Raw genomic sequence first — 20,017 nt, 5'->3', positions numbered from 1 at the left:
ACACTGCAGCTGTTTTAGAAAAGCATTGTAGCTGCTCTACTTTATCCTAAGTATCATAAACACAACACAGGCAGCTCATAGCATCTTTAAGGCCAACTTTTTACACATTACAATCTCATCTAGTAGTATCTTTTGCCTTGTTTTCTGGCAGATGTACCTTCAAGAGGAAAAAACATTTGGATACTCAAATACTTTAAACCCATAGCACCTCATTTGCCTTTGTTTAACAAAGGCCATGTGACAATCCTAATGACTTATTTTTGAACTAGAGTGCTTATGTTTCAGGATAAAAAAAAAAATTCAGCACTGTACGTATCTCTGTACTTTAAATACCAAGTAAATGAATTGTACTTGCAAAATCCACATGTTTACATAGGGAGATATGAGTTTTATGAGATATCAGAAATACAGCTCCTGATGTCAAATCTTATACACCTAATTATATTACAGAAAATTATACTTTATTATATAAGTCAGCTGATGAGGGTGTTTTTTCCCCCCCAGTACTCCCACTGTCTTTTACCATCCTTGAATGCTAACCTCCTGTAACAGCATCTTGTCTTCTCATTCATCTAGTCTAGAAGCCCTCAGGAGCATGGCTGAGATCTTATAAGAGTTACAACCCAAGAAAGCCTTTTTCAAATTATTCCAGTGCAACCAGATTCACTTCCAGTCTGTGATATAAATCAGTGCTTGCAGACTTTAATTAAAACTGTTTCTCTCTCTGGGCCTCTGAAAAATGTGTTCAACAAAATGTGTTCAACACATTTTTCACTGCTCCTTTGCTATACAACCAACCGACTTAGGCTTCTGTAAAAACCAAACAGTTTTGTGACATGGTAAAACATTCTGGTTATGTTCTACTGAACTGTTCAACTGTGCTTCCAAAATACTTTATTTCAATATCCTGCTAACACTGGAGAGCACTTTTGAGATTTTTCAGATGAAGAGGTTTTGTGAAACTTCAGATGAACAGCCTGAACAGGACTATAATTCAGTATTTAGCAACTTTTAATAGGTATGTAAGTAACAAAGTAGATGGAGATAAACTTCATTTCTAGCTGTTTTCAATGTATTTCCAATTTGAACTAAGACCACAATCTACTGCTACAACAAGTGAGTTAAAGCTAATAAAAAGACCTGAAATTACCTTTATAACGCCTTCCCCAGGGCTCATATCTGTATAAATCTTGACATTGTATGATATATTGGAGAAGGTTGGAGAATTATCATTTGCATCAATCACCAGGATATTGACAGTCACTGGGATACTCTCCTGTACACCGTCAGAAGCTGTCATCTTCAGGGTAAAAAAATAAAGCAGAACAGGAACATAATTTAATGGTGTGCTCTTAATATAATTTCAACTATGCAAAAATACAGTATGATAACTAGAAGTCAGCACTTCATTTTTCATTTTTGTCTTCAATTACAGGAGGCATCAGCTAAGCTTGAGCCTGCAGTGTGCAAGACTTTGGGAAAAAGCAAAACAATGTCTTTAAAACATACTTTGTCAGATTAGCAAGAGCAACGAGAGTGAATTAACTGTTTCACAGGGTTAGGACCAGAATCCATGCTGCGGTCCATTGCTGGAAGGGCAAAGGCTGGCCACAGCTGTGATGAACATCCTCAAGGCCACAACAACTCACAAACCTGTCTAACACTGCAATTCCCACCTGGCCATGGCCACACACAGGAGCTGCTATGCATATATTAAACCTCAGAGACAGTATTTTAAGGTGGGACTTAAAAGAACTGAAGGCCTTATTACTTCTCAGAGGAAATCTGAGCTCTCCTTTCAAATGCTAAACGGACAGAAAATGCCTTAACTGGGAACCCCGGGAGAGGAAAGGGGCTTCCTTATAGCACATTTGCAAATTATCTTAAGGCTGTTAAAATGCTTACTGAGAGCACAGCAAATGCCTGAGGGAGTATTAAGTCCATTTAATTTTTTTTTTCTTTTTCTTTTTTTTTTAAGGCTGCTGGTTGTGTTTTCTGTTAGCCTGCTTCTTCTATTTTTGTACTAAAATAAAATGGAAAGGTGTCACACCTTCCTAGCTCAAGGGCCAAGAGAAGAAAAGGCAAAGGTAGCCTCAAAGACCATGCCAGGTACAAAGGAGAACAGTCAGACTGTCATGGAAGGGTGTTGAGGAGCAGTGTACAAAAATGGAACCATGGAGATGATGCTAGTAGGTGGATCTAGAATGTTAGTATCAAACCAAACACTTGCATTTTGGAGGAGAACACTACCACAGTTATCAACTCGCCAGGTCCCTGGTATTGCTGCTGCTCATTCTTCACTGTTTTGATTCTTCTGTGACATTTTAATTATCTACAATGATGATATAACTAATGATTTTTCAACACGTGCTCTGAACAACACCCAATGTGCCTTGAAATGCATTTAGCTTACCGAGAAGGTGTAAAGTTGCTGGACTTCTCTGTCAACAGGCTGCAGCAAGGTGAGGTAGCGAGTAATGCCACTCTGAGTCACAGTGAAAAACGTATTGTAATCATTCAGAAAGAGATGAACCTGGGGATCCTTGGTCTTGAAATAATATTAAAAAAAGAACATTTTATTATAAATTCATGTATATCATTAAGTTTCCAATTACTCAGTGAAAGTGCTTATTTTAGTTGAAATTTATATAAGCAGAAAGTACAAATAACATCATGAACTGAATCTACAAAACTGTTAAAAACTCTTCAAACACGGACAGTGGGATTGAGTGCGCCCTCAGCATGTTTGCTGATGACACCAAGCTGTGTGGCTTGGTTGATACACTGGAGGGAAGGAATGCCATCCAGAGGGACCTTGGCACACTTGTGAAGTGGGCTGATGCCAACCTTATGAAGTTTAACCATGACAAGTGCAAGGTGCTACACCTGGGTTGGAGCAATCCCAGGCACAGCTACAGGTTGGACAGAGAAGAGATTCAGAGCAGCCCTCTGGTGAAGGACTTGGGGGTGTTGGTCAATGAGAAAATGAGCATGAGCCGGCTTCAGTGTGTGCTCATAGCCCAGAAAGCCAACCATATCCTGGGCTGCATCAAAAGGAGCGTGACCAGCAGGTTGAAGGAGGTGATCCTGTCTCTCTACTCTGCTCTCGTGAGACCTCACCTAAAATATTGTGTGCAATTCTGGTGTCCTCAACATAAAAAGGACATGGAGCTGTTGGAAGAAGTCCAGAGGAGGGCCATGAGGATGATCAGGGGACTGGAGCACCTCCTGTATGAAGATAGGCTGAGGAAGTTGGGGCTGTTCATCCTGGAGAAAAGAAGGCTGCATGGAGACCTCATAGCAGCCTTCCAGTATCTGAAGGGGGTCTACAGGGATGCTGGAGAGGGACTATTCATTAGGGACTGTAGTGATAGGACAAGGGGTAATGGGTTCGAACTTAAACAGCAGAGGTTTAGATTGGATATAAGGAAGAAATTCTTTACTGTTAGGGAGGTGAGGTACTGGAATGGGTTGCCCAGGGAGGTAGTGAATGCTCCATCCGTGTCAGTGTTCAAGGCCAGGTTGGATGAAGCCTTGGGTGATATGGTTTAGTGTGAGGTGTCCCTGCCCATGGCAGGGGGGTTGGAACTAGATGATCTTAAGATTCTTTCCAACTCTAACTATTCTATGATTCTATGTTAAAGTAAGGAGGAAAAAATAACCCAAAGAACCAAACGAAAAACAAATCAAGGCATTGTAAATTTTCTACTCATGCCTTCTCTAGGTGGCCTGCTGGGAACATAGATTTCAAGTCTGGATTTCAAGTCACAAAAGTGTTGTACATGCTTTGGTAAGCACCAAAAGTGGTGCTGCAGTTCTAATGCTGCGTGAAAACAATGTGACAACATAAAGAATGGGTAATGCTTTGTGAGATATCCTGAGCAACCACTCAGGAACTCATCCTTCCATTTCTATTCTCTCTCCTACCATGGTTGGCAGATTATAAGAGTATGGGGAAGAAGAATGAAACGTTTCCCAGGGAAAAAAAAAAAACCCTGAGATTAATTTGTGGGCAAATGGAATTTCAGCTAACAAAGAATGGACAGAATCAGAAGTTATTACTGTATTTACAGAAAACAGAGCAGATTAATTAAAGTCCAGAACTTCAAGCCAGTTTCTTCCAATGAAAACTTACCAGAGTGATATAAAGCTGCAAAATGGACTTCCTACCAGGAATACCCTGTATTCTGCTGGATACAGCACAGAGTAGGCAAAAAAAGACGGTTTAAGTTCTGTATGGCCTGGTAGTTCTGAAAAGCCCCAACCTCACTTTTCTGAGATGTCTGCATTGTTGATATGACAGAAATATGAATTGTGACCAGGATGAAAAATCTCAACATCTTTCCCCACTTCTTTAAAGATGCTATTGAGTTATTAAACTAATTAGACTACAAGGGTCACATTACATTGCAGTTAAATTTTTAAATAAGCTACATTACCTTTTATTGCCTACAGCATTCCAACCAACCTTTCTGTGCCCTGCTAACCCGTAATATCTGGTTAATTTAACCTGACTTCATGTGTTACTCTGTCATTAGCTATTTAGTTTCTTTCTGTTATATGAGGTGAGGTTACAAATGAGGAATGCAAATGTGACTGGGCAAAAGACAAAAGGCTGGGAGACAAGCCCTATAAAAACTGTTTTGATCTGACTAAAATAATGTGAAGATGAGGAATCAGAGGACTAGTACCATGAATAAAACATAACAGAAAATCCAGTGGCTGCACAAGGCATAACTTGAAAAGTATTTTTACCAGCTATTTTCCAATACAATTCTACAAAACCTGCCTCTGGTAGGGGACATAGTGCAATCAGAAATAGCCGAATTCAATAAATTCTCCAAAAACTAGCATTTCGTTCTTCTCTGAACATTTCCTTAACCTGAATCCAAAATGCTTCTAGAAGGTTAACTGTTACATGAGGAAAAAAATTCTTTACAATAAGGATGGTAAAATACTGGAACAGATTGCTCTGAGAGGTGGTAGATGTGCCATCCCCAGAGACATTCAAGGCCAGGCTGGATGTGGTTCTGGGCAACCTGATCAAGTTGAAGATGTCCCTGCTCTTTGCAAGTGGGTGGGACTGGATGACCTCTGAAAGTCCTTTCTAACTCAAACTATTCTATGATTTCATTATTATTATCATTCCTACATAATTAAAAAAGGAAAACAGACCACTAGAAAGTTAGCCAATCCCTACAGTATAGCAGGCATAAACACTGGAGCTAACACTAACATGCACTAAGTGTCATAATGAACAGCTATGAGGGCAGATTAGTACAACAGAAGGAGAAAGAGAAACTTATTTTAGCAATCCAAAATACTCTAAAGCACACATTATGGAAGGCTGAGATTATACTATTTAAATGAGAAACCATTTCAGTTGCTGAAAGCTATGTGAAAGAAATATCAAAGTGTTCCAAATGAGTGGTTTCCTATTGCCTAAAGCTTTGCTGCAACTATGCCAGCTTTCAGTAAAATTAAAATTCATTTTACTGTTAGCAATGGAAATGGCAATCTCTCTTTTCCATGAAAAATTACAGAAGGTAATTGCCAATAATTGTTCACTTTGTAGACACTACAAAGTCAGTCAAAAATTTAATTTACAAAACCCCTGGTTAGTTGTTGCAGTTCTTGCTTGTCATGCCATTTTGAACACTAATAAACAGTATTTTTTTCTTAATTTGTTCTTGAGAAAAAAATCAGCCATGGAGATTCCATACACTCCCCAAGCAATCTATACTATCTCTTAGCTACTCTTGCATTAGAAATTTTATCCTAATGTGTATGTTAAATTGCCTTTCCTGCAATCAAAACCTGTTTCTACTACCTTCCATGCATGTTGAACATACAATACAATTTATTTCCTTAATTTTGGCATGATTATGCTTTTACATTTTTACCGCAGAGTATGTTGAAAGTCAATAGACTTTCCAGCTTTTTTCCAACTTCCCAACTTTTTTCCAGCAACTTAACCAAACATTTTATGTTGCAGATCCTGTGAGAGAACACAATCCACTTATGCTGACAACAGTAGTTCCGATACTTTTTCCAATAATTTTTCAAACTAGCATTTTATTTTTGAGGCCTGGACTTAAACACTATGATTTTTGACTACAATAATGGGTCAGTAGACTAGCTTATCTCTGTTAAATTTTAAGTAGAAAATCAGAATCCACACAAGAGAGTATACATGCAACCTGCAAAGACCATTTCAAGGACACAGTTCAAACCTGATAGGGTTCACATGCTTCGAACCAAATAGTAATTATATCTTAAATTTAAAAAAATCTAATGCAACAACTTCTTGTTGCATTTAAGATTTCTATAAGGACATGTAATTATTTAATCAGTATAAAGCAGCCATGACGTAACCACAGTACAACTTTATGCCATAAATAAATTTGGTCTAATGTATTTAAAGGGCTCTTTGCAGGCTTTTCAAAACAAGGAACAGTCTCAGCCTCACACACTGGCAGGGCAGAGAATTAAAGTGAATGAGGGAAATAAAGAAACTGCACAAGTAAAACAAAAAGGAAATTTTGCAAACGTATTACCAAATACCTACAGGAATGGCACCTGGTGCAACCTACAAAATAAAACAGGATACAAAATGAATATAGGAAACACAAACCTGATATTGATGGACATCATAAAAGCAGTACATCGAAGGAAAAAAGAAAAAAACGGTTACAGACAAAAATACAACAAAATGAGATAAGCACGTGCTCCAACACACTTTTAATATAAACCGAACCGTAGGTTTGAATTCCTCTACTTGAAATTCTCTGGAGAAGTTCCTAAGCCTGTGTGGATGTTAATGTTACATTTCTGCTGCTGCTTTCCTCCCACAGGGGTTTAGAAGCTCTTTCTAAAGCCAATGGTTTTCTACAATTTACTAAGATTAAACCAATATTAAATGGTATTGTCAAGAACAAATGACAATGACACTTATTCTGCATGTGTTTCACCATCCCCGAAGACTTTTTAGTGTATGTATATTTGGCTGTTAAAATCTCCAGGGCAGACAGGACAAACTCCGAGAGTATTTAAACCACTTAGGCTTCCTGATTGCTAGCACAGGCTTGTCTCCATATAGCTGTAGTAGTAACTAATACAATTTCATGATAATGTCTTGATTTTCCTACACTCTTCATGTAGATGATAATCAGCATTTGAAACACCCATGGAAAAAGGTTTTTTTTTTTTTTTAAGAGATGTTTCCAGCACTTGTCCTCCTCATCTCTACTTGAAAGTAGAAAAGCTTTTCCACTTACATCTTTCAGTGGAAAAAGCTGAGATTCACAGTCTCACAGAGGTGAAGCAAGTGAGATCTTCAGTGACACTTGCAAGGGGTTTGCAATCAGACTGTATTGACACTGACCTCATTGCTTTTCTCTAACCTGCACAAGAACCTTCTACAGGCCTAATTGGATGGTCCTTCAGATCCACAATAGCTTGTATGGAATAAAAAACGAAGAGACATCCTCTGGAATTAATTTCTTGCATATTTAACAGTATCATTAGTATCACAAAAAATAACATGAAGCAGAGTTTCCTGAGAAGTCTTTGTGATGGCTTTAGTTGCAAAACTGCTTAGATCAACAGAACCTAAGGAGGAGAACAAATCAAGCCAAAATTCTGAGCAACTGGAGAACTGAAGGAGGTAAACCACTCCGAGAAGACTGCACAGGACAACATTTTTTTTTTCCTTAAAGTGAGTTCATTTTAAAAGTTTTTAATTGCAATAGTAATAATAATAATAAGAAGAATGCTCTTCACCATTTATGTCATCTCCACTTTGGAGGAAAAGATGTCAAAAGACTAACAAGAGAACAAGGATGGTTGCTGAGCAGTGCTTTAATTCTGAATTAATTCAATCACCATCAAAACCTTTCCAGTCCCTGCACAAAGCACAAGCAGGGTTATAAGTCAGACATTAAAAAGCGCTACAACAATTTTTACTGGTTTATGTTGAGGTTCAAAGGGCCATACCCTTTCCCAAATGAAAAGTTGACAGAAAAGTTTTGAAAAAGTATCTTCTGTTCCTCATACAAATGAGCCACTCCCGGGTGAGGGCAAAAAACAAATGTCAGCATCTTCTGCACTTCCACTAATTAGCAATAGCATTTGCTTAAAACAGGGCAGATATAAAAGAAAACCAAATTCCCTAAGGACTTCAAGGAACTCAAAGAGAGAAAGAATAGTTTCAGAAGGCAGAATACATTAGATATTCATCCTACCCAAATAAAGGAAGAAATATAATGCTACAATAATGACTCAACGTAAAGATTATTATTTTTCTTTCTTAAGTGGAAATATTCAGGAAAGGAAAAAATCCTATCTGCATAAAACCTAAAATATGAGAAGCAGCTTTTATGCTTTGCTTTTCCATTTTGTTTATTTTAATAATGATATTAATGTGCTATTACATTGGGGAAGAATATTTCCTGAATTATTATTTTGTAATGTGACAATGAGAGTGTCACAGAAGTGCTATACAGGGATAGTAGTATTATGAGAACTCTCCTCCTGGGAGAATACTGGCTGCAAAACAAGTCCAAACAATAACAGTGGAGGATACAAACAATTAGGCAAATATTAGAGAAAAATGTTTAAGTATTTAAAATGTCTCAGTACTCCTGGTTAAAAAACCAAACCAAACAAACAAACTTATTTTTCCTTATCTGGATATCACTGAATATCTATAATCTGCTTTTTCAGTTACATTTATCAGTTACTTTATCCATTATTTGCTCTGTCCCCTCAGATTGCCACTGAGATACCTTTATGCAAAATGATGATTCTTTAAAAATTCCTACAAGTTCTCTGGAAATACTGATCTTGAACAACCATCTGCTTAGTTTGACTTCAACTTCATTGACAACAGAAACATAAAACAAGAAACTGGTCTGGTAGAAAATGATCTGGAGAGGAACCTACGGTTTTAACTGATGTGTGTCATACTCTGCTGCCCAGGGATACAGCACTGGACTGTAGACATCCACAGAAACACGAGGGTTACTGCACAGGTAGTTCCGAGTGCATGCTGGCACACATGAAATGCTTTTAAACACATGCTGGCACACCTTATAAATGTGACATCAACTTTATGTTCTAATGAGCAATGCAGAAATTACCTTAAGTTTATTCATCAAAACACTGAATATGGTATTGGTAAAATACCTTGCTAGTTGAGTAGTACATAACGGATACAAACACTGATTAGCCTCTTTTAACTTGGAAGTTAAATCCTGAGGTTTATTTATCTCTCTCTTTTTTTCTGAGAGATTCAAAAAGATTTGTCATACAAGTCATTAAGGAAGTTACTTTATAGCTTTTTCACCAAGCCTGACTACCAGAGCAGAAGAAATTAGTACTCTCCCATGGAAGCAAAAGAGCAAGGAAGCAAGTGGTTTGTGAAGCCTTATGTAAATAGATATCACATCATATGGTTTAAATTCCTCATCTCAGCTTTGGTTTACTCAGGTCTTAAGGTGCTCATCTGGATTAATTTAATTTATGCCATTTAAACATACCACTTAATTATATCAGCGCTTGGCAGTGCTGCTCTAGTTAAAGGTCTGTTTGCAGTGTCGCATTTATAAATTAATTTTTGGAGGGTTTGTAGCAGGACTCCATTATAATTCCCACAGCATTTAAATTTAGAATGCATTTTCTTTTTTTTTAAGATTAGTTAAAATCTTAATTTAACTAATTTAACTTACTTAACTAACTTAATTTCCTAATTTAAGTTAGGAAAGTTAGCATGACTGCTTTCTTTATGCATTTATCTGATGACAGTGAGTTATTTTGATATCAAAATCAACTGATTTTTCAATTGGAAAACTGAATAAATTATGTTTAGCCAGTGTCACTACTGGAAACTAGCATGCACAAGCACATAGATGTTATATGTCAACTTCTCGTCAGCAATCCCTACTTACTCGATACATTAATTTACTAAGATACAGTAAAATCATCATAATAGTAAGACCTGCAGAATTTAATAAGCATTACCTGTGCTTACTAACCCACCCTGAGCTACCATGTAGTCCTACTGAGAAGGTACTTGCTACTTCAGTTTGTTTGGCTGGTTTATGTATGATTTACGTGCAACTGCTGCACTCACAGCCTCACTCTGCTGGAATTCTCATGTCCGCAACAGGTTATAAGCACTACATGCATCACTGACAGCTGCATTAACACACAGGCAGTTAAATCTGGTTTTCTCTCTCACATCCATGTTACGCATGCATTATTTCAAAGAATTAGAAAGAGTTGTGCTGGCACAAGCCATGTGATGCCAAAGGAATAACAAATTGCACAGAGCACTTCCATCCAAGGACAAGGTCAATGATCATATCTGTGGTGGCAAGCAGATCTCTGTATGTCCTGAGGTAAGTCTACAACATTCTGGAAAGAGGGACCATCACTTCCAGCAGATCTGATGGATCAGATATGGTTGGTCTTGAGCATAACATAACATGCAAGAGAGAAGACAGATACGATTAAGGTATCTGGCACCAGATTCCCTAAGTAGTTCAGGTTGCTGAGACGGAGTAACCCTTCCCTCCTACTGTATCTCCCAGGCTTGGTAATGACCACTTACAAACATGTCACTAGCCTGTATCCCCCCATACCTAAGGAAAGTGACTTTGCAGGTACAGAGCCATCGTAGTAGCAAGAAGGGTGGAACATGACCAGGTTCCACTACAGCCCATGTGCCCCAGCACACAGCATTACATCCCAGCAGGGGCAGAGATCCTCATTATTTTGTCCTCTTTGTGTGTGATGGGGTGGGGTGTCAACAATAATGACACAACCTTTCCCACTCTAGAAATCCTTGGCAGTTACTCCTCATGCAACACTGAAATATTACAATTTTTCAATAACAAACAAAGATAATTCACTGGAAAACTTTTGTTTCATTTTGTGTCATATAACTGAATTAGCTATTCACTAACCTACTACAAAGAAGACAACAATAAAATGTAGAGCCCTATGGTTAAACTGCTTGTGATGAATTTCAGAGCACCTCTCAGAACTTAAGATATTGAACTTGTACTCTTAAAATCAGTAACAGAAAGCACTTTTGGCACAGAAAATAAAAACCAGGATGATATTACCAACCTTATGAAATAGTTAATATTAAAAGAGCAAATTACTTTTTGATGCAAAAATTTCTGAAATTAAATATTTACAGCTTGAGAGTATACAAATATCATGTGCCATACTGTAACTACCTGGTAGTTACATGATTTATTCAAAGAGTGAGCCAAAATCTCGGATTTAACAGTTCAAAGTAATCTTGACTTTCAGTCTCATATGTGATATATAGTTACATCAAAGAACTTTGTGTTATCTAATCTGTCTTTGACATCTTGTGTCTAGAGTTGTGCAGCTGCCAGGGAAAGGTTAATCAGAGCACTATTAACTACAACTTGAAAAATCTTTGGACGTTAATGAGGTCCAAAGTCTTTCTTTTCATTCCTTTAGTGTATGTAACAAGATCACATATTAGAAAATAGGAGAGAGTCCCTGAAAAAAAAACCCCTGCATGCAAAACTGCCACATAAATTTAAGTGTCTGAACTAGGACATTGAATACTTTCTAAAACTGTTGTTCTGAATTACTTCAAGCATAAAGGATTCAGCCTCTCCCTCTTCAGCCAATGCTGTGAGAATTCATTTACCACTCTGGGCTTTGTATGCACAGTAGGATTTTCCTAGAACATTGCGGTTACAAAGCATTGAGGGCAACTATCTCAGTCACTGAAACACTGGGGGACTTGCAGAAAGAAAAACACCAGCTGCACACTGTGGATTAGCAGTGATCATTTTGTACTGTTTTTGTCTGCTCATTGCCCAAACTGGCAGCATAGCAACCCAGGCAGAAATGGTTCGCAAGCTCTTCAGCTCAGCAAAACCCCTATTTTGATTTTCAGACCATATCTATCTAATGTGCAAGTCTTATCAGTCTTACAGACTTCCTCAGTATCAGTCTTCCACCCTTCAAGTAATTAATGGCCTCTCTTTCAATTTTTGTAAAGTTACGATGCAGTCACGTGTATTATAAGGTGGGCATAGTGGTCTAAAATTCCATATTTATGTAACAAACAGATATGCACCAAGGCATACTTGAACTAAAGGGTTTTACTAATACTACCAAGAAGATGTGGATAAACCAAAATGGATAGCACTGTGCTTAGGCCAAAAAAAAAAAGAAAAAAAAATCTAAAAATATCCCCATATTTTTTTTGTTTAATGCACATAAGGATCAGAGAACTAAAAGCAGCCTTCTGAAAAAATCTCTCAAATTAGTAGCTTAAAAATTGCTTTGAACTGTGACACTAACACGATTCGATTTCCATTGTGTTCAGGCACACATTACACAAACATTTTATACAACACAATCAAAGCATTTTAAATATAAATGCATACCTGATGCCTGGACACCCTTCATTTTCCTATATTAAGCAACCTACAAGATCCCATTAATTTGATCACACAAGAAAACTGTTTTGCTTTTAACAAAAGCAATGCCGAATAACAGTTTTATACAAGTAATATAAATCATCAGCAATGCCTTCTGATAACTGCCATATGCACTTACTCCATACCTTTTAACCAGTCCCTACGAAAGCCAGATCCAATTGCCATTTCCATTTGCCTTCCAATTATTTTTTTTATGCATGCCTATAAACTGACTAGTTTTTTTAATGGATAGGAAGGAGATATTGTACATGAGTTTTGGCTTTGAAATAGCTTCTTAGGACAATAAATCACTCTAATGCAGACAGTGAGGTAGAAAGCATCTTTCAGGGGCAATGGCCTCTTGTGTATCTCAAAAATAAAATTAATTTGCCTACATCAAAAGTGAAACTTTAGAAAAGTTAAGAACTTTTATCATGTTAAGAACTTTATCAAACGTACATTGACATATGCGATAAACATTCATAGAATCATAGAATAGTTATGGTTGGAAAGGACCTTAAGATCATCTAGTTCCAATCCCGCTGACATGGGCAGGGACACCTCACACTAAGCCATGTGTTCCAGGACTCCTTTCAATCTAGCCTTGAACAGTGCCAGGGATGGAGCATTCACAACTTCCCTGGTCAACTCCTTCCAGTGTCTCACCACCTTCAAAGTAAAGAACTTCCTTCTTATACCCAATCTAAACTTCCCCTGTTTAAGTTTGAACCTGTTACCCCTTGTCCTGTCACTACAGTCCCTAAGGAAGAGGCCCTCCCCAGGATCCTTGTAGGCCCCCTTCAGATACTGGAAGGCTGCTATGAGGTCTCCATGCAGCCTTGTCTTCCCCAGCCTGAACAGCCCCAACTTTCTCAGCCTGTCTTCATACAGGAGGTGCTCCAGTCCCCTGATCATCCTCGTGGCCCTCCCCTGGACTTGTTCCAACAGCTCCATGTCCTTTTTATGTTGAGGACTCCAGAACTGTATACAGTACTCCAAGTGAGGTCTCACAAAAGCAGAGTAAAGGATCGGGATCACCTTCTTCAACCTTCTGGTCACGCTCATTTTGATGCAGCCCAGAATACAGTTGGCAAAACTAATGCCTAACAACTTAGTTTTCCTTATGTATCTTAAGATAACAAGAAAACAGAAGAATACAAACAAAAAAGAACAAAGGGGACAACTGGAGAGACAACAGTAATTAATGGAAAAAGAAATATTATCACACATAATAGCAACAGGCTTGGTGAGAATGGTAGAAACATTATCCCTAGAGTCAAGGCATTGTTACCACTTCTCTTGAAGATGCACAGTGTTTACTGTGAGTAATATTAGTATAAAAATCTGGGCACAGCAAAGAATGGATTGGATTTTTAAGTTCCTGCCCTCCTACTGCTCTTCTCCCTGGTTTGTTCAACTACTACTTCCGTCCACTTTGAACTTCTCTCTACCATTTCCTCACACTGTGCAGTAGATTCATACTTCTCACAAAATGCATTTTTTGTCCTCTTCATACTAAATATTTATCATCTCTAGCAGAACACAGTCTTAAGGACCACCAAGTAAAACACAAATTAATTTTTCAGTTCAGATGCACTTTAAAACAAATTTGAACTCAGAACATAAAGAAAAAAAAACCCCGCAACAGTGATATTAAGATTTCTTTTTCATTTATTGATCAAGTCAGCTTTGTTTCAAACAAAAAAAACCCAACAACCCACAAACAAAAAATAACCCCCACCCCCCCTAAAAAAACCCCAAACCAACCCATAACTCTGAAATAATAAAAATGTAAGCACAATATTATACTCTGATTGAATGAAACATACCTCCTCCACATCGTTGTCCAACACCATGATTTGTAGTGGAGAAGTCAGATTGTGGTTGTCAGAGATGGTTGTCCCAACCGGAGATGATTCAAGGATGAAGCCCTCATACATAGATCTTGTGAAGTAAGGCTTCTGATTGTTCTCATCAAGGACTTCAATATGCAGATTGGCAAAGGCAGGAAGAGGATGGCCATTGTCCTGTTCAGCCTAAAAAATCACCTAATTTGTCAAAAGCTCTCAGCCAAGTAAACCAGCTACTAACTGGTGCTGTCTTATATTTCAGAATTACACTCTAGTTATAAAATGTATAACATTGTACAGATCCCAATTATGAAACTTAGCATCGTGAAAAAAAATCAAGTAAAAATTAGCTAGGATAGAAGAACAAAAAGACTTTCCATCACAATAATTTTTTAAATAATCACATTGAGACTCAAAGTTATACAGCATATAGTAGGACAGTTAAAAGCAAAAGATGACAACGGTACACAAGGACATACTGTACTTGCTTCAGATAACTGGAAGAGCATATTGCCCTAGATTTGACTCTTTCTCCCTCTCTCCCAAAATCCATCTTTCTGTTATAAGTATGATTTTCATTTTGGTTTTATCTATTTTTTGAATGTCAAGCAAATTTCCTTACTTCAATTAATAACTTCCACTTTCTGAAGAGCAACACCTCACCCCAAGATTTACACACTGATAGTTTCATCCAATTTATTTTCAAACTTCCTAGGCATAAAAGCACCGATTTCCCATTCCAGTGTGCTAATAAGTGTAAGATGCTGCCTTTTTTAAACATTACTACTTATGACTAATTAAAGTAAATAGACAAGGGAAGCAAAAACAATAAATAACTTATTCTTTAATTTATAAAGCACAGTCCTGCACATGCCCCTGTAACAAGGCAACAATAGGGTGTTGTAAGACAGCCTCTTGCATGCTTCATTGTCAAAACTGTAAGCATACAGACCCTGGGACTGCAGCAGTAATGCACTATTACCTTTCTGTAGACATGGTATTATGCAATGAACTCTTCAGGTGTAAACATATTTCAGAAGACAGACCAGTATGTAAATTATTGTTGTTAACAGTATTTTTTGTTTGCAGAGATTTTATCTTCATTCTGGTGTTTCCCCATTCCAAAACAGGATAATTCCTCACTTTTCAAATTCAATTTCCAAGGAGCTTTCTTCTAGAAACATGCAATTTTGATTTAATCAACTAGTTATTTTCAATTTCTGGTTTAGACACCTTTTTTTCTGAAAAATGTTCATTCTGCATAAAGCTTTGCTTTCTTTACAAAGCAACATTAGAATGGTGTTGATGCTAAAAAAATTCGAGTTCAAGTAAAAAGTATACACATCAAAAATGTTTTTTTTTTGTTCAAAAGAGGTGATGACACCTCTAGTAATTCAAAAGAAACTAATTCAAAACACTCAGTTCTTAAGAAAAATGTTTTTTCCTCTTTAAAATGCATCAAAATTACTTTTGACCAAGAGATAGGCAACAGCAACACTGGCACAGATTTAAAAGAAGCCACTAACCCATATGCTTGTATGTGGCTATTTTCTGACTCATGATTATAAGGTGAGATCTGGCAAGTGGATTTACATAAGCAGGTGCTACTATCTGAAATTAATATGGCTTTTCCTAGGAGATTATTTTTTGTTAATGAGACAGAACTCTTGAAGGAATTGGGATTCCTGCTATTTAATTCACTGGCACATTAACAGCTTGCTAACCATGGTGCAGGAAGCAACATATTTATCTAGCACTGTTCTTATATGCATCTAGGACACAGGATACTACCAGTGATCAAACCTGCAATTGCCTCAAAAAATTACTATCATATTAAGTATGAACATTATTTTTTTTCCTAGTAAGTTTTAATTATTCATATTCAAATAAAACACACAATAGGAGAACAGTACACCAGGCTTCAGCCCACCCAAGGAGACCAATCCAACCAATTTTAGACTTTCTCAGCTAATACAAATCTCTATCTTCGCACTGGTCATAGTAAAGAGAATCACATATCTCTGTTTTATTAGCATTTAGTTAGAAACCTTCCAATTGCACTGAATTTCATTCAGCAGAGCAGCACTCAAACATCCCTGGGGAAATCCTGGTCTTGTGGAAATTAACAGTAACATATTTCAAATCCAGTATAACAGTAGCTGCTAATAGTATTGGAGACAGGATAAGTGACTCTGAAATGCTGAATGTAAGCTGCAGAAGTGAGATTTATTTTGAAGCTGATGCTTCACTGAACAAAAATCAACTTAATGTAAAAACTAACATTACTGAAATTACTGCGAAGTAATCTGGCTACTGACCCAGTAGGATTTAATGTAGGAGTTTTGCCTAAGTTAATATACTGAAAGCATGAAAAAAGAGATGAAACAAAAAAAAACCTCACAAAAAAGTCCACTCTGTGAGCAACAATTCATACTGATTCGATTCCATTTTATAAGCAGATCTATGGCTAAACATAATTAAACGCTGTTCTGTTTCAAGAAAAATAGTCATCTTTACAGTAAAAAGTTTATACACAACTGCTGCAAGTTTTTCTATAAAAAACCTTGATTTTCTTTGCAACTGCTATGAAGAGTTTCTTAAAAAGGAAAATGCAAAGAATAGAGGCTTCCAATGTTCTTAACAGCTTGCAATGCTGCAATAATGGACTTCAAGCATAAGTGAGCATAGACCTCATCCCAGGTTAAAAGAAGAAATATTCATCTATGAAGGGTGTTTACTACATCATCACCACAGTACTGAAGTGTCTTTCTGAAGAAAAGAGCGCTCTACTTTGCAATTGTTGTCAAATACAAAGTGGATGTATGCTCCTAAGACTGAATATAAAATTTGAAGCCCGCAAGACCAAAATTACAATGAAAAGCATTCCTTCCTCAGTAGGCACTGGTAAGCGCTTCTGGTAAGCGAGAGGGAAGTTTTTTTAAAGAATAATTAAAATAGTGCTGAAATTCTAACCACTTCTCAGTGAACATTCCTTTAACACATTTTTAGTAGACTTGTAAAATTTCTGTTTTTTCTAATCCAACCTACCTACTTGTGGGACTGTTACTAAAACTCAGTCTGTTTTACAGACTAGTGCTGTTGCTTTACATTGAAACTGCTCTGACCACTAAAAAGGATAAAATGCAATCTCCATAGAGAAACATATCTAATTTTTGATCCTTATAGTACACAGTTGCATGTTAAAAAAAAAAACAACAACAAAAGCCTCTACTATTCAGAAGAGCAGAACAATAGATGCTCTTTCTCTCTTCAAGAAGATTTAGCTGAAAGCTGGGAGAACAAATTGTTCATTTCCTTATAAGGCCTCTTCGGGAGCTGTTCTAAGACAATGGAAAATATAACTATTGTTCTTCCTTTGGCCTTTGCACATAATGATGAGTCCAACAAGGCAAATCAAGAATCAAGGAAGAAATTACTAAGATGCTAGTTACAAATATTCACCTTCAAACAACATTCTTTTTAAGAAACCTTTTTTTCTAACAGACATTTCTTTTTTCTTTTGTTTGATACAAAGAATGTCATATCAAATATGAGAAATTGATTTGTTTTCATGTTACATTAATGTATTCCCAGAAGTAGCTCTTTGCTAGAAGCGGTTCTTGTACTTCTGAAGCATATCCTTCATAATTTACCAAAAAGATATCTGCAATATTGTCAATTTTCCCCTATTCCTTTTTTTTTTTTCAAGAGATGAGGTTATGTGTAATATAAGTTGTTCCAGACATTCAATGCTGTTAGTGAAAAGAGTGTTTCCTCATATTGGCCTGTTAAACACTTGCCTGGGCTTGCTTGCCCCAGGCTGAGCATCTCTGCTTCCTAACACATATTTTGGAACACAAGAATGGACAATTTACATTTGTTTCAGAAAGAAAGCCATGGTCCCACAAATAAGATGCAAGAAAACCAGTTTGCACTTTAAGACACTTGTTGCTGCTTCTCCACAGGACCTCAGAGTTGATCTCCCCAGAGAATTTTCATAAGCTAATTAGAAATAAAAAGAAAAAATAAAACAAACAAAACTATTAAAAAAACCCTAAACACCAGAGGAAAAAAGAAAAGAAACCCACAACAAAAGCTCCTAACAACCCTGGTGCTTATGGCTCAAGTATTTAGCAGAACAGCCAGATACAGCACACCTTTAACCTGCCACACTGAAGATTTATTTTCCCTTTCCAGCTTTGATTCTTTTCCCTTGCCAGTAAGTTTTTTGCTTTTTGATCCAGTTACCTTTTCACAGGTACTGTGTAAGAATAATAAATGTCAAATTCAATAACCATAATTGCTTCCAGTCTTGCATTCATCTCCTTTCCAAAGATACCAAAATCCTCCATGCTTCCCCTGCCATTGATTAAACCCCAGCATTTCAAGAGACACAGTAAAAGAAATAAGAAAAAGCTTCTGGCTTTTGATAGCTCACTGAAGGTGAATGTGCATTGGAGAACTGCAGGCAGGTCACTTCAGATTTCTTATTTAATGCAAGAACAAGGAAGAGCCTGGGAACTTCAGACACTCAAACTTAAATTTGACTTTAAGCTGTGAAGAGGATGTAAAGAGCATATAATATTTAAACCAGTACAATTTAAAAAAGAACAGTCAGATACAAAGAAGGAAGGTCAGGTCTGACAAAGTTGTTTCTTTCAAGTGTATAATGTAACTGGGGAATAAACGTGAAACTAGGGACATAATTTGTCTAGATTTAGGACTGTATATCACAGACTGGATTAATTTACAAGGTCAGAAAGTACAATTAAAGCAGGAACTAGTGAAATGGATTAAAAATTGGCTTAAGAACAAGTAGCACAGAGTATCTTTAGAACACAGAAGTTTGACTTTACTGTCACTGAAGCTTGTGATGTGGCACTAAAATGACATTGATACATATTGTGTCTAGACACTATGCTTAAAAAATTCCAACCTAAAACATACATTTTTTTTCTTCAGGTATCAAGGTTAAGTGCCTTCAGTTTCAGTTAGGCTTACAATGCTGTACTGCAGTGAACAGTAATGCTTAAGCTACTACAGCTACCCAAAGCTGCCCACCTTTTGAAATAATGAAGGTCATTTTCCCTTTAGTTAAAGAAAATACCAAGTCTGAAGTCATTACACCAAATTTTAAGTGACAGATGCTTAAGTTTTAAATGAAAAAAAAAAGTCTGTTTACTGAAGAGAGGAAATACAGCTATTTCTGTAAATAACAGACATTACAGAGCTTACCACTTATGGATTTTAATGTTTTCATTGCTCTGAGTGATGACAAACAATTTGCAGTCAGTCTTAACTCACAATCTTTCTAATGTGCATCTGTGGCAATGCTTTAAAAGTAAGGAAAGCATTTACCACACTCAGATGCTACTAAACACAGGAAAAACTTGCTGTTTTTCAATATGTATGTGGTAACATTGGAGATAGACTGATATGAAGAAACATTTTATTGATATTTAGGAAAGGGTTTGGTTTTCCTACACCCTATTTTTTTGCCCCTCTCCTTATTAACCAACAGAAAAACTGTCTCTGAACTGAGGTTTTCAATTCTATATAAACTCTCATCACTGCATTACACACAAGACTGAAAAAAGACTCTCGTAAAGAGAACAGAAATTTCCAGACTATTTGGACTCGGTACACTTTTGTGACAATGACAAGCCAAGAGGAGTAATTGAATACTGAGTT

At 36.9% G+C, this 20,017-nt stretch overlaps 1 protein-coding gene across 3 annotated transcripts in view; it reads right to left on the bottom strand.

Moving 5' to 3' along the window:
- The window catches only part of PCDH15 (protocadherin related 15), a 353,847-nt gene that overhangs the window by 188,714 nt on the left and 145,116 nt on the right, over positions 1-20,017 (bottom strand). For all 3 annotated transcript variants that reach the window (XM_013130209.3, XM_013130207.2, XM_013130208.2), the window contains exons 10-12: positions 14,306-14,512; positions 2,414-2,548; positions 1,151-1,300 (exon numbers count right to left, since the gene is read on the bottom strand). In XM_013130209.3, the coding sequence (XP_012985663.2) occupies positions 1,151-1,300; positions 2,414-2,548; positions 14,306-14,512 (492 nt within the window). The remainder of the gene's footprint in view (positions 1-1,150; positions 1,301-2,413; positions 2,549-14,305; positions 14,513-20,017) is intronic.

Source organism: Melopsittacus undulatus, chromosome 4 (genome assembly GCF_012275295.1).
Source record: "Melopsittacus undulatus isolate bMelUnd1 chromosome 4, bMelUnd1.mat.Z, whole genome shotgun sequence".
In the NCBI taxonomy this organism is placed as follows: domain Eukaryota; kingdom Metazoa; phylum Chordata; class Aves; order Psittaciformes; family Psittaculidae; genus Melopsittacus; species Melopsittacus undulatus.
The sequence above is the reverse complement of the archived record's forward strand: the minus strand, read 5'-3'. Positions and strand labels throughout refer to the sequence as shown.